At 33.7% G+C, this 12,154-nt stretch overlaps 3 protein-coding genes across 3 annotated transcripts; 1 reads left to right on the forward strand and 2 right to left on the reverse strand.

Moving 5' to 3' along the window:
- The first annotated feature begins 514 nt into the window (after positions 1-514).
- On the forward strand, positions 515-4,063 carry LOC107020292 (transcription factor SRM1-like). Its single transcript, XM_015220587.2, has 2 exons — positions 515-916; positions 3,558-4,063. Exons 1-2 carry the CDS (start codon positions 606-608, stop codon positions 3,811-3,813), a joined length of 567 nt encoding a protein of 188 aa, XP_015076073.1. The 5' UTR covers positions 515-605; the 3' UTR covers positions 3,814-4,063.
- Positions 4,064-4,215: 152 nt separating this feature from the next.
- On the reverse strand, positions 4,216-7,154 carry LOC107020293 (uncharacterized protein At2g27730, mitochondrial-like). Its single transcript, XM_015220589.2, has 3 exons — positions 6,961-7,154; positions 5,530-5,607; positions 4,216-4,505 (listed from the first exon to the last, which is right to left on the reverse strand). Exons 1-3 carry the CDS (start codon positions 7,108-7,110, stop codon positions 4,476-4,478), a joined length of 258 nt encoding a protein of 85 aa, XP_015076075.1. The 5' UTR covers positions 7,111-7,154; the 3' UTR covers positions 4,216-4,475.
- Positions 7,155-7,720: 566 nt separating this feature from the next.
- LOC107020294 (probable small nuclear ribonucleoprotein G) lies at positions 7,721-10,462 on the reverse strand. The gene is made up of 4 exons (XM_015220590.2): positions 10,314-10,462; positions 10,185-10,207; positions 8,273-8,394; positions 7,721-8,055 (listed from the first exon to the last, which is right to left on the reverse strand). Exons 1-4 carry the CDS (start codon positions 10,346-10,348, stop codon positions 7,993-7,995), a joined length of 243 nt encoding a protein of 80 aa, XP_015076076.1. The 5' UTR covers positions 10,349-10,462; the 3' UTR covers positions 7,721-7,992.
- Between the last annotated feature and the right edge of the window lie 1,692 nt (positions 10,463-12,154).

Raw genomic sequence — 12,154 nt, forward strand, 5'->3', positions numbered from 1 at the left:
TTCACTTGACTGGTTAGTTAGGACTTTTTTCTACGATGTTCGAGGTCTTTGTCTCGCAGAGGGCGAAATGAGATCTTCTTGGAACAAGGTCAGAGACGTTGGACGGACCAGTTTCTTCTGATTCCAATGATAGATGAATGGTCAGGTATCTAATCACTACCTTGTGGAAGTAGAGAGACTGTTTTCGAAAGATTCTAGGCTCAAGTTCATCAAACTTAAGTAAAAGAAGAAGATGGTGACGGAAGCATAGCGATTAATAAGGAAAGAAATTTAAAGTCTATAAGAAAGAAACAATAACAATAACAAAACAATGTAATACAATAAATAACACATCGCAAAAACTACAAGGGGACTAATACTACCGAACACACGGATTAAGTTATTTCACAACAATGTCCAACCAAATAAGGAATTAATTCATCTAACAATTAAATCGAAATTAATTATCTCATATCTCTCGTACCAAACGAGCACTGCATTAATTAAGGGGAAAAAATTGAAGAAAAAAGACACACATTTTCTCTTTTAGTCCTCCTCTTTTAGCCATTCTGTCATTTACACAAAAAAAAATCCCAATCGGCGATTCAACGGCGCCGATCAATTCAATGTCGACATGGACGAGGGACGACGACAAGCTCTTCGAACACGGCCTGGTTTTGTACCCTGAGAACAGCGCCGACCGGTGGCAATTGATCGCCGATCATGTCCCCGGAAAAACAGCCGACGATATCATGGCTCATTACGATGACCTTGTTCACGATGTATATGAAATTGATTCGGGTCGGATTGATCTACCGAGCTATACGGATGATCCGGTTGAATTGGAAGGCGATTGTCAGATTACATCGGGGTCAAACAAGAAGAGTAATGAAATTGAGAGGAAAAAGGGTACACCATGGACTGAAGATGAACACAGGTACCATTTTGCTATTAATTATTTTTTGGTTTAATTATTTATTTATCAGGTGAAAATTAGTATTTATGTTGAATTTGGTAATATGGGTTTTGTTTATCACCTATTCAGATGTGTGTTCTTATCATTTCTGAAAATGTGGCTAAATATAGAATAACTTTTTTTTATTAATCGTCGTGTCCGAGCCAGCTTCCTCACTTAGTGGGAGTTCACTAGTTATCTTCTTCTTGTTGTTGTTGTTTGTGGTGTCTGAGTAACGTCGTATCTCGCTAGCAACAAGTATCATGTAACTTTGTTCATCGAGTATAGAAGGGGAATATGGAAGGGGAAAAGATCATGTAGTGTTAATGGTGGAGTTTGCTGGCTTGGAAATAAGTCTAACTTTGTGTCAATAACAGTATTTCCTTTTTGCTTTGATCAGTGAGTAAAAAGGACTCTTTTCTAGAGATGAAAAGAAAAAGTCAGGAAAAAAAAGGTATTTTTTTTATAACTGAGGTGTCGAGGCTTGTTTGTCTATGATCTTTTCCCCTTCTATACTCGATGAACAAAGTTACATGATACTTGTTGCTAGCGAGATACGATGTACATGCAAGCTGACTCATTAGTGTTAATGGTGGAGTTTGCTGGCTTGGAAATAAGTCTATTTTTGTGTCAATAACAGTATTTCCTTTTTGCTTTGATCAGTGAGTAAAAAGGACTCTTTTCTAGTCATGAAAAGAAAAAAGTCGGGAAAAAATAGGTATTTTTTTTTAAAACTGTGGTGTCGAGGCTTGTTTGTCTATACCTCGGCTAATTCCATGGGTTACCTGGCACTCACGCCAACAACAAGTATCCGGTAACTCTTTTGGTCGAGGTTAGAGTAGATGGGAAGAAATGACCTAGTTTTAATGGTGAAGTTTTCTGGCTCGGAAATGTGTCTATTTTTGTTTCAATTTTAGCAATTTCCTTTCTGCTTTGGTCAGTGAGGAAAAAGGACTCATTTTTACTCATTAAAAGAATAATATCAGGAAAAAGGTACTACCTTTTTTGCTAACCATGGTGTCTAGGCTAGCTTGCTTGTCACGTCACATCACTAGCAACAAGTATTGGGTAATTCTATCCACCGAAGCTAGCTAGAACAGATAGGAAGAAATCACCTAATGTTAATGGTGGAGTTTGTTGGCTCGGAGATGAGTCTATTTTTGTTTCAATTTCAGCATTTTCCTTTCTGCTTTGATCAGTGAGGAAAAAAGACTTTTTTTACTCATTAAATGAAAAAAACAGGAAAAAGGTACCTTTTTCTTTTCCAATGAAACTGCCTATGAGTAATCCTCTTCATCCAGAGTCGGGTTCAAGATTTGTAAGTTTATAAGTTAAATTGGATAATATGGGAATGCAATTAAACAATCTTACGGATTATATCTATCTTTTAAGGTTGACTTTGGGTTATCGGTTTTGTTTATCACCTATTTTTATTTATCAGTTATCATTTCTGAGAATGTCAGTGAACATAGAGTAACAGTATTTTGGCTAATTCTTCTCTTACTTATTTCTTTGTTTATTATGGCTAAGAAATTGAGTCTCTTCTGATTTCTTACTGCTTTGGTCAGTGGGACAACAAGACTCTTTTTGTTAATGGTGGAGTTTTTGGCTTGGAAATGAGTCTCCTTTGATTTCAATTTAAGCATTTCTTTCTGCTTTCTTTAGTGGAAAAAGAACTCTTCTTTACCCATCAAAAAGAGAAAAAGAAGGAAAAATGCTATGTTGCTTGGACTGTTCAAAAAATGTAGATAAATGCTTGTTGTGTCCGTCAAAGGTAGTGCTGTTTTGAAGGATCTGACACGGGTGCGGCAACATTTTAGAGTGTCTAAGTGTAACAATCCTCTACTTTTTATCTTTAGCCAAAAAGCTTAGAGAACTATCTGCTTAAGAGTAGTCCTATTCGAGAATTATATTTTCTTTTGATTTCTGAACTTGTTAGCTGATGCAACTTGAATTTTCCTTCTCAGTTGTGTAATCCATCCTATATACGGTTGTCTTGTCCCTTCTTTATACCCACACTCGAAGCTATCATTCGCGCAGCAACATGGAAGTTTTTGGCCATGAGGGTGGTGGGGACTATTTTTTGTAGATTGAGACAGATGGCCTCTTGATCTTCGTGAGAATAAATTAACCATTTTGATAGACATGGTCAGTTTTCATGGTTCACTATTTAGATCTTTCAAAGGATCGTTTGATTGTGCTTCAGTGGTATGGTGAATTTGGTGATTGCAAATATGAACTTAAAAGAGTCTTTGACAGATTCTTGTCCCATTTCATATAATCAACTCTAACTTGCTTGGAATTGAAGTGTATTTGTTAATCTTTTCCCTGCCATTAGAGGGTCGGGGGCTCATATCACTAGAGTACTTATAAACTTCATTGCTTGGACTCTTAAAAAATGAAGACAGGTAAATGTCAGATCCTCCGAAAGTAGGCATTTTTGGAGGATCCGACATGGGTGTGACAACATTTTTGAAGAGTACTAGAGTTGTTATACTTAATTGTGTAACTGACATTGCTGTTCTATAGCTGTTATTTAAGGCGTAGTTACTGTTGGTGTTTATAACCGACATTGTTGTTCTATGGCTGTTATGTGACTCAAAATCCTAATATTCTTGCTTAGGTTATTCCTTATCGGGCTGGACAAATACGGGAAGGGTGACTGGAGAAGCATTTCAAGAAACGTAGTGGTATCTAGGACACCAACGCAAGTGGCTAGTCATGCTCAAAAGTACTTCATTAGACAACAGGCAATGAAGAAAGAACGGAAAAGGTCCAGCATCCATGATATTACAACTGCAGTGGATACCAACCCAGTCCCTCCTCAAAGCAGCTTTCAAAACCAAAGTGGCAGTCAAAATTTCAACTTCGCGATGTAGCAGGAAACAAAAAAAGAACAATCATACCTGTATATAGACGAACCACCTGCAATCAATGCTCGAACTTGTAAAGTTTATTGCACTTTCTAGTTGACAGTTGATTTTAGTTAGTGAATCCAGGAGCTTAAAGATCGATCTTTGGTCTTTTTTATCAAGATGAAATTGTTGGCAAAATGGTTGAAGAACATAATATTGTTAAACGTTTCTAGCCATAATTTATGTGTTTATGGTAGTTTGTGTGTTTATGGTAGTTTTGTCTTTTTGGTTTTGTGCTAGTTTTTCAGATGAACCTGGGTGGATGCTACCTTCTTTATTTTCGATATTCAAAACTCACTAGCCCAACTAATCTGTTCATTCATGCTAGGCGAGACCTGTTTCTGCACATTGAAATTATTTCAAACATTTTCATTGCTTTGACACGAGGGCTCGTAACGAATGACTTGATCACAAGCAACGAGTTTACATTATGTTTCACCACGCGATAAAAACTACAAAAAATGCAGTGCCAACAGAATCAAACTGGTTCAAACAAGATGATATTTGATTCTCGAACCAAATGTGTTTTACAGACTCAAAAATTCAAGGATGAAGAGCAACAACACAAAGTTATTATCCATTTATTTGTCAAAGGTAACTTGAAAGGAAGAGTTTGAGATGTCAGTTCAGCTCTTGTTAGCCCCTTCTCCAGCCTTCTGCTTAAAGAAAAGAAACGACGGGTTGAGAAAATGTGTACAGTATAATCTCAAAAAACGTATATATTTAAGAATTCAAAAGAAGATCTAGGCAGGAAGATCATCAATCCACACATGTACCGACTAAAAATTATACTGGTTAATATGGAAGTATCATATGGGAGGGCAATGTGCTGAGAACAGTAAAAATAAAGTAATGCTATCAACTTTAAAACCTGTTGGCATTCAAAAAATATGTATAGAATTGGATGCTAGAACTTCGTAAAAGATTCAAAGCTTAACTTGGCAAATTCTAATGCAGAAGAAGACGCATAGGTGTTTACTGATGTCCATTTGTCATACCTAAGGTTTATTAAAATGGTTTAAACTTTGAGATAGGTGGTTAGACCAAGTATCAATTTCCATCCATACTACACCTAGTTGAAAGATTTTGCAATGAGAATTTAAGGAAGAGTAGTAGAGCAATGTGAAAATGCAAAATGGCTCTCTTTTTTGCTATTACATGCAATTGTCTTCCTCAAAAGCTTCGTGAATGTTTTACCGAGAAGACAGGAATCATTTTTAGCTGCTCTTGTTTTGATTGGATATAAAGCTTAATGATTTATTAAGGTAATGGAAGGCGGATGTGGACTATGGTGGTATCTCGTTTCGTTGATACAAAAGGGTAATATATTGTTTACAAGCTGTTGGAAGAAAGTCTAACGGAGTAGAAATCGGATGCCTTATCAAAATAACCAATTTCCCAGTTCAATATCTAATCAAAGCTTTAAGACTAGACATCCAAACAGATGTATATCAAATGGAGCTGGTGATCTTCTTTTTGCTTTATCACTAAAGGAGGGAAATTAATTTCCAACATCCTATGAGAGTTCTCGTCCTATGAGAACTAGGATATGCATTTTTCTTTTAAGAATAAATTGCCTTTTTCCGCTGTCAAATAGTACCAAAAGCAACATAATAGAATACAAATCGCCAGTTTATGTATGACTAAACATATAGAACAAGAAAAAAAAAGGATCCAAACCTTATCGGCCTTCTCTTTCTCAGCTTTCTCTCGCTCTGCCTTCTGCTTTGCCTTCTCCAACCTCTCCCTTTCCATTTTCTACTCACAAAATTGAAAACCAAAACGCATGAATGATCTAGCAGAACCTTATATCATATATCAAAAATAGAACACATCAATCCAATTCACTCCAATCCCAACTATTTGGAGTCAATAAGTCAAAATTAAGGTTTCGAATTAATACAATCTGTTATTCGTGGTAATTATTCTACACATAAATTACAGTAAGCGACTGTGTGTGCACATAATATACTTATTACATATATGCAGAACTTAGAGCTCTAGGATTTGGAATTGGTACAATATATTATCTACAGTAATCCTTTAAGATCTACCTATTTTCAGATCAAATGTATAAATCAAATCATAGTCTCCATTTCACTATATTTTAGTACTAATTTCAAATATTAAATAACAATAAACACATGAATGCACTAGCACAAAACTTACAGCACATATCAAAAGGAGAACATGTCAATTGAATTTGCCCCAGTTCCAACTACTCCAAGCCAATGCAATTCAAAACTTAGAATTAATGTGTTTGGAACTGGTAAAATCTATAACCTACAGTAAGTATTGTATACAGTATACACACGTAATATACATGTGTTTTTGTCTGAACGTAATATATACAAGCAGAACTTAGAGCTAATTGGTTTTGACTTGATACAATTTGTTATTTACAGTAAAAAATTTACACACTCATGATTATACACATACATATGCACGCGCACATCAGACTATTTTTGGATCAAATGTATAAATCATCAAAATATCCATTTCACTCTATTCGATCACAATCCATTTGAATAACAAAAAAATATACATATGTGTTTCTATACATATATACATATACATACATGTAAAACTTGGAGCTAATGTGTTTGAAATTTGTACAATCTATCATTTATATAATTTTTTCTACACGTACATATGCACACGCACGAGCTGAAAATAGGGAATTCAATCAGAGAATCATAACATCCGCCTATTATTCGTCATAATACAACACATATATTAGTTTATGTGTCCATTACACACATATTACATACACATATATACAGTACTTAGAACTATAAGAGCTGAAATTAGGGAACTCAATCAGAGAATCATTACATCCGCCTATTATTCATCGAAATTATCTTATACACAATACACATATGTGTGTATGTCAATCATACACATATTACATACACATATATATGCAGTACGTAGAACTATAAGAGCTGAAAATGATTCAATCTATGAAATTTTAGATCCGACAAAACTCAGATCAATTTCACTATATTCAATCACAATCCATTCAAATATTATTAAACAACAATAATTAGAACATAAATTCCAGAAATATAAAACAAAAATTAAAAAAAATAAAAATAAAATCATGAAAACCTGAATGTAAATGTTCTCTTGAGCACGTTCTTCTTCACCGAGGATTTTTCCGTCACTGAAGTGTCGGAGGCCGGTAACCGATGATCGGAGAGCTACATTAGCTCCTTCCGTTAAACGACGGAGTCCACGGAATGAAACGACAGATCTCATCGCCTTTTTTTTTTAAAGCTGAGTGGAAATTTAACAGTAATGAAATTGCCTTAAACGTGATTGGCGTTTTGGTATTTATAGGGAAGAAGTGGGGTCCAGTTTTTGACCGGGTTTTCGGGTTATGGATAAATGGTAATATACTAAAAATTAGACAAATAGCCAAACTTTGAACTATTAATCACGTTTTAGCTAGTATTTCAAAACTATTTAAGTTTTAGCCATTTTTTGATACATTTGGATTCCACATAATTAACGAAATTTTTGTGTTTGCTTTTATAAGTTCTAATTTCAAAATATTTATTGAGCTAGTGATCTTGTTTCGCGATCAAGACATTTTAGCTAATTTACATCGTGTGGGGTTATTTGGTAACACTTCAAAAAGATATGAATAAAATATACGTATATATCCTCTTCTCAAACTCATATTGTAATCGCGTTGATGTTTTGGTAATGGTATATACATAATGCAAATGCAATTCAACTAACGGAGACTCTTGGAACGACTAGAAGTCACTCAAAGTGTTCGTTTAATAGGGGTTGTCAAGCACACATGAATAGAATCCAAGGAAAATCTCATTGTTGCATAGTTCAGGTCGAAGCAAGGTACCATAAGAAGACGTTCAATAGGTTAGTTAGCTCATGATCAAACACTCATGTCCCGACATTGTCATTGTATACAAAACTCACCAGATGAAATTCTGAACATGAGCTCGAGATGAACAGAGAGATATCGATGATCTTTTCATTTTCAGAATCAACAGAGAAATCAAAGATAAGCTAGTTTAATTCAGGTACAAAACATAATTTCACTTGGGTTCCATAAGAGTAGTAAATATCTTGAACATAGATAAAGATCCTTGAATAATCAGAGCTTCATTCGTATTACTGTGGTCTGGCGACAGGTTCCAGAGCTTCAATTGTCACCACGCTATTACCCCGAATTACCTGCAACATCAATCATCCACCAAGTGACAAGTTAGTTACCGCTATAGTTTATGGCATTTCTACAACGAATGAGTTTTTGAGCTAACTAAGCGCTATGTAGTATGAGGAAACAGAATTTTCATCAATGAATAGAATTGATTATGTATCATAAGGTCTAAACGAAGTAAAATTTATAAACGGGGGGAGGAAGGGAGTAAAAACAGTATCAAAGACTTACCACCATGCCAATCTCATTCTTATCGTTTCCATTGACCTCAACAGTATTGTCGATAACCAAATTCATGAACTGATCGAACCCACGAAGAGTCCCTACAACTTGGCGGTTGGCATTCAACTTGACTGCAAAAGGTATACCACGTTACTTAATTCTGAAAATCAACCCCATGACGGAAAATGACTATAATAGAGCTGATTATGTGATTCGGACAATGAGCATTGATCCTTAAACTGTACACATGCTGAAACTTCGTATACCAATTATATAAAATTCCTACAAGTTAAGACAACAAAATTATTATTCCAGCTACTTTGAACCGAGGGTCTATCAGAAATAGCCTCTCCACCTCTAAACATAGAGGTAAGGCGTGTGCACATTCTACCTTCCCCAGCTTGTGGGATTACATCGGGTATGTTGTTGTTAAGATAGCTAAACTTTTGTTTCCAATTACTTTCATCAAAGTCTATATGGTGAGTCCTGAACGAGGAGTCAAAATAATGGTGGGCAGTAAACCACTTCAAAATGCAAGTTTATTAAAAATGCAAAAGAGTAAAGCATTACTTTTGACATGTCGAGAGCGCAACCAAAAAATACAATAATAAGAATTGTTATTTGTTAGCGGCAGAGTAGATCATAATTCCACATTATGCAAAACTAGGCACATTCTTTGAGAAATTTAAGCGAATCTGATGTCAATATATCCAATGTTTTGGAAATGCAGAATCAGCACTTATCATACAACCGCAGAAGCATCACGTTAAAGGGAGGAGAAAGGTTTTACAGTCTCGATAGCTATGGACAACAAAACAAACAACAGCTACACCTAAATCCAAACTAGTTTAGGTTAGCTATTTGAATCCACAATATCCATTACGTTTAGTTTGGAGCTGCTTCATTCCTATACTCTTATAATCTTTTAAGACAAACTAGGGTACCCTGGTGATGAAGTGCAGCAGAAACTTTTAAAAATAAAAAATGCATAAACACAAGAGTATACTTGAACTGTAAGTGGTTTTATATGCCTGAAAACATAAATCCTAAACAAACTCCTTAAAACCGATAAAAGCTGTAGCAACACTAAACATGAGCAGTCACACAAGTCATTCATGAAAACATATTTTTTAAATGAACACTCAGTAGTCAGTACCACTAGCAGTAACTATAATGCAAGAGTACACACAAGTCATAATTGCTCTTCTATGCCCTAAACATTTAACTGTACCCAATATCCCTAAAACGGGGACGTTTGATACGAAGACTAAATGATCCTGAGATTATAATCCCTACACTAATTTATCCCACTTGGGAAACGGGATAAAATAATCCCAAGTTGGATGAGATAAGGTGGGATATCCATTGATTAAGCTTGTGATAAAGCTTATACTGCATTTGGTTGACGGTATAGGTATTCAACCTACCAACTGCAGGCTCGGGTGCAAGTACAGTATCCATTGCCTGCTACGTGTTTATCAACCATCCACTAACTACAACAACATATCATCACGATGAGAATCAAAACACTCTTGTGAAAGCACGGTTCCCCTGTCTTCTTCTGTTCCTTAAAATAGAACTCAGAACTACATTTCTTCGGTATATAAACAATGTCTTGAATTCAATTGTAAGTAAACCGAATATAATGCAAGGTAATATGCTTAACACATGCAAATCAAATAAGTCAATCAACCAAACACAATATAAATTTTATCCCGAACTTAATTTAGGCCTTATCCCGCGTAACAAAACAAGTAAAAGTTAAATCCCTTAAACTCTAATCAAGTTGCAAACAAGAATCAACTAAACATTCACACAAAGTTCACAACTTTGTTATAAAGATTGCATTTTTAAGCAATACCCACTAGCAATAACACAAAAACAAAATCAAAATCAAGACAAAAGGGGCTTTTTAACTTACTTTGAAGCTGCTTGTCCATATACCTAACCAAACAAACAAAGAAAAAAAAAACACAAAATCAAAAGTAAGAAACTATTTCTGAACAAAAAATTATTAGAAAATTCAAAAAAAAAATTTGTAAAAACTTACTTTTTGAGATCTGGAGGCTGACCTGATCTGCTCATCTTTTCTTCCTCTTCTTGTCTTTTGAGAGAGAAACAATGGAGGAGATGAAAATTTTTCCGATGCTCAGCGGCTGCTTGTGCTGTAAATAAACCCCTAAAAAGGTTTAAAGGTCTTTTGTTAACTAGTCTCATAACTAAAGGGACCAAATTATAAATTTTTACAACTTTCGTCGTTTCATTTTACTTGATCCTTGTATATTAAACGTAATTAATTTATATTTATTCATTATAGAGAAAAATAAACTTAAATACTACTCTAGACATTAAATATAAATAAAGTGCTACTAATTATTGGAGAATTAGGGATTTCATTTCAAATTTTAGAACATAAAGAGTCTTATCGTGATTGGTAAAGTTCTTGTCATATGGATCAGGAGGTCATGAATTTGAGTTGTGGCAACAACCTCAATCTTAACCAACGCTGGGATTGCTTCAACTTTAATCAGAGGTTTTGAATTCGAGCACTGACATGGAGAAAATCTTATTGGGAGCGCCATCTCCTACAATGCACGATTCGAATTTAGAAGTGACTTCAATATGGACTCAAAAAGACCTCAATCTTATATAAACGCATAGTAAGATGGTGTACAATAAACTCAGAACTTCATACACAGCACAAACTTTAGTTCATTTGAGTTGTCTATAATTTATATATCTACAAGAAGATATATAATATTTACGTAGTAGGATAATAATATATAAAATCACATGTTCAAAATTTGTCATCATCAAGATAAAAATCACATTACTTTTTTTTATTTATCTAAATCTTGTTGAATATAATTATTTGATATCTAAATTAAAGATCATAAACATTATCGTTTATTTTTTAATAACACAAAAATATTTTATCGTTAATCAAATGAAAGTAGATATATTCCTCTTCCTAAATACCTAATACACTATGGTTATGGTTAAATATACATATTTTCTTGTTTTAAAAATGTAACCACTTTTTCCACACTATCCCTAAATTAATATACAGCTAGCACCAAAATCAAAAATAAAAATAATTTTTCGTTTTCATTTGACCACTTTATAATTTAATTAATCCTTAAATAAATATTAATGGACCAAAAAAAAGTTTGTTAAACAAATAGAATAGTGAGTCTTATTAAACATGCAGCCACCTTTTTGCAAAGACCTCCATAATACATGCATGATTGGATGGAACCAAACAGTCAAACATGTCATTTTCCGACTTCGATTTTTCAAAAATATTGTCGATTTTTAAAAAATATTGTCATATATTTATTAGATTTTTCAAAAATATATTATTTTTAAAAAATTTAATATATACAGTAACATTTTTAAAAGATTCAGACAACATAAATCTCTGCGAGACTGATTCAAAATCTTTAAGTTCATAAGTTTATACATAATTTCAAGTTAATACACGATTCATTAATGATTTTTTTAATACACAGAGTCTAAACAAAAATGATTGAATAATTATGAGTATAATCTAAAAGTCTTTTTTGAAAATCAATTAAATTTCGTGTAGTCAAAAGAGATCATATGATATGGAAAAAAGTACTCAATTAAACATTTATTTTCGAGATCATAGTAAAAAACATCTAAATTATTATATTTTCACGAAATTAAAAGTCAAAAGTATGAATACACACTTTAAAATCGATTAATTCAACTATCAATTGTTTTTGTTATCATATGAACAATTACCTTTCATCTTCGAGCGATGATTTAACTAAAAAAGAGAACAACTGATAATTGAAACGTAACAACTAACCAAAAAAAAAATAAATAGTTGAGATATATTTTTTGACAAAAATTTTTGTTTTATTT

The sequence above is a fragment of the Solanum pennellii genome, chromosome 5 (genome assembly GCF_001406875.1).
Source record: "Solanum pennellii chromosome 5, SPENNV200".
NCBI classification, from domain to species: domain Eukaryota; kingdom Viridiplantae; phylum Streptophyta; class Magnoliopsida; order Solanales; family Solanaceae; genus Solanum; species Solanum pennellii.

Bases quoted from the DNA above. Each gene is read 5' to 3' on its own strand.
- LOC107020292 (XM_015220587.2), top strand. From the start codon at position 606: ATGTCGACATGGACGAGGGACGACGACAAGCTCTTCGAACACGGCCTG. The intron at 917-3,557 runs GTACCATTTTGC...ATTCTTGCTTAG, and splicing joins TGGACTGAAGATGAACACAG to GTTATTCCTTATCGGGCTGG.
- LOC107020293 (XM_015220589.2), bottom strand. From the start codon at position 7,110: ATGAGATCTGTCGTTTCATTCCGTGGACTCCGTCGTTTAACGGAAGGA. The intron at 5,608-6,960 runs GTTTTCATGATT...TTTTGTGAGTAG, and splicing joins AAGAGAACATTTACATTCAG to AAAATGGAAAGGGAGAGGTT. The intron at 4,506-5,529 runs GTTTGGATCCTT...TTCTTTAAGCAG, and splicing joins AGAAAGAGAAGGCCGATAAG to AAGGCTGGAGAAGGGGCTAA.
- LOC107020294 (XM_015220590.2), bottom strand. From the start codon at position 10,348: ATGAGCAGATCAGGTCAGCCTCCAGATCTCAAAAA. The intron at 8,395-10,184 runs GTAAGTTAAAAA...TACCTTTTGCAG, and splicing joins TATGGACAAGCAGCTTCAAA to TCAAGTTGAATGCCAACCGC. The intron at 8,056-8,272 runs GTAAGTCTTTGA...TTGATGTTGCAG, and splicing joins AGAATGAGATTGGCATGGTG to GTAATTCGGGGTAATAGCGT.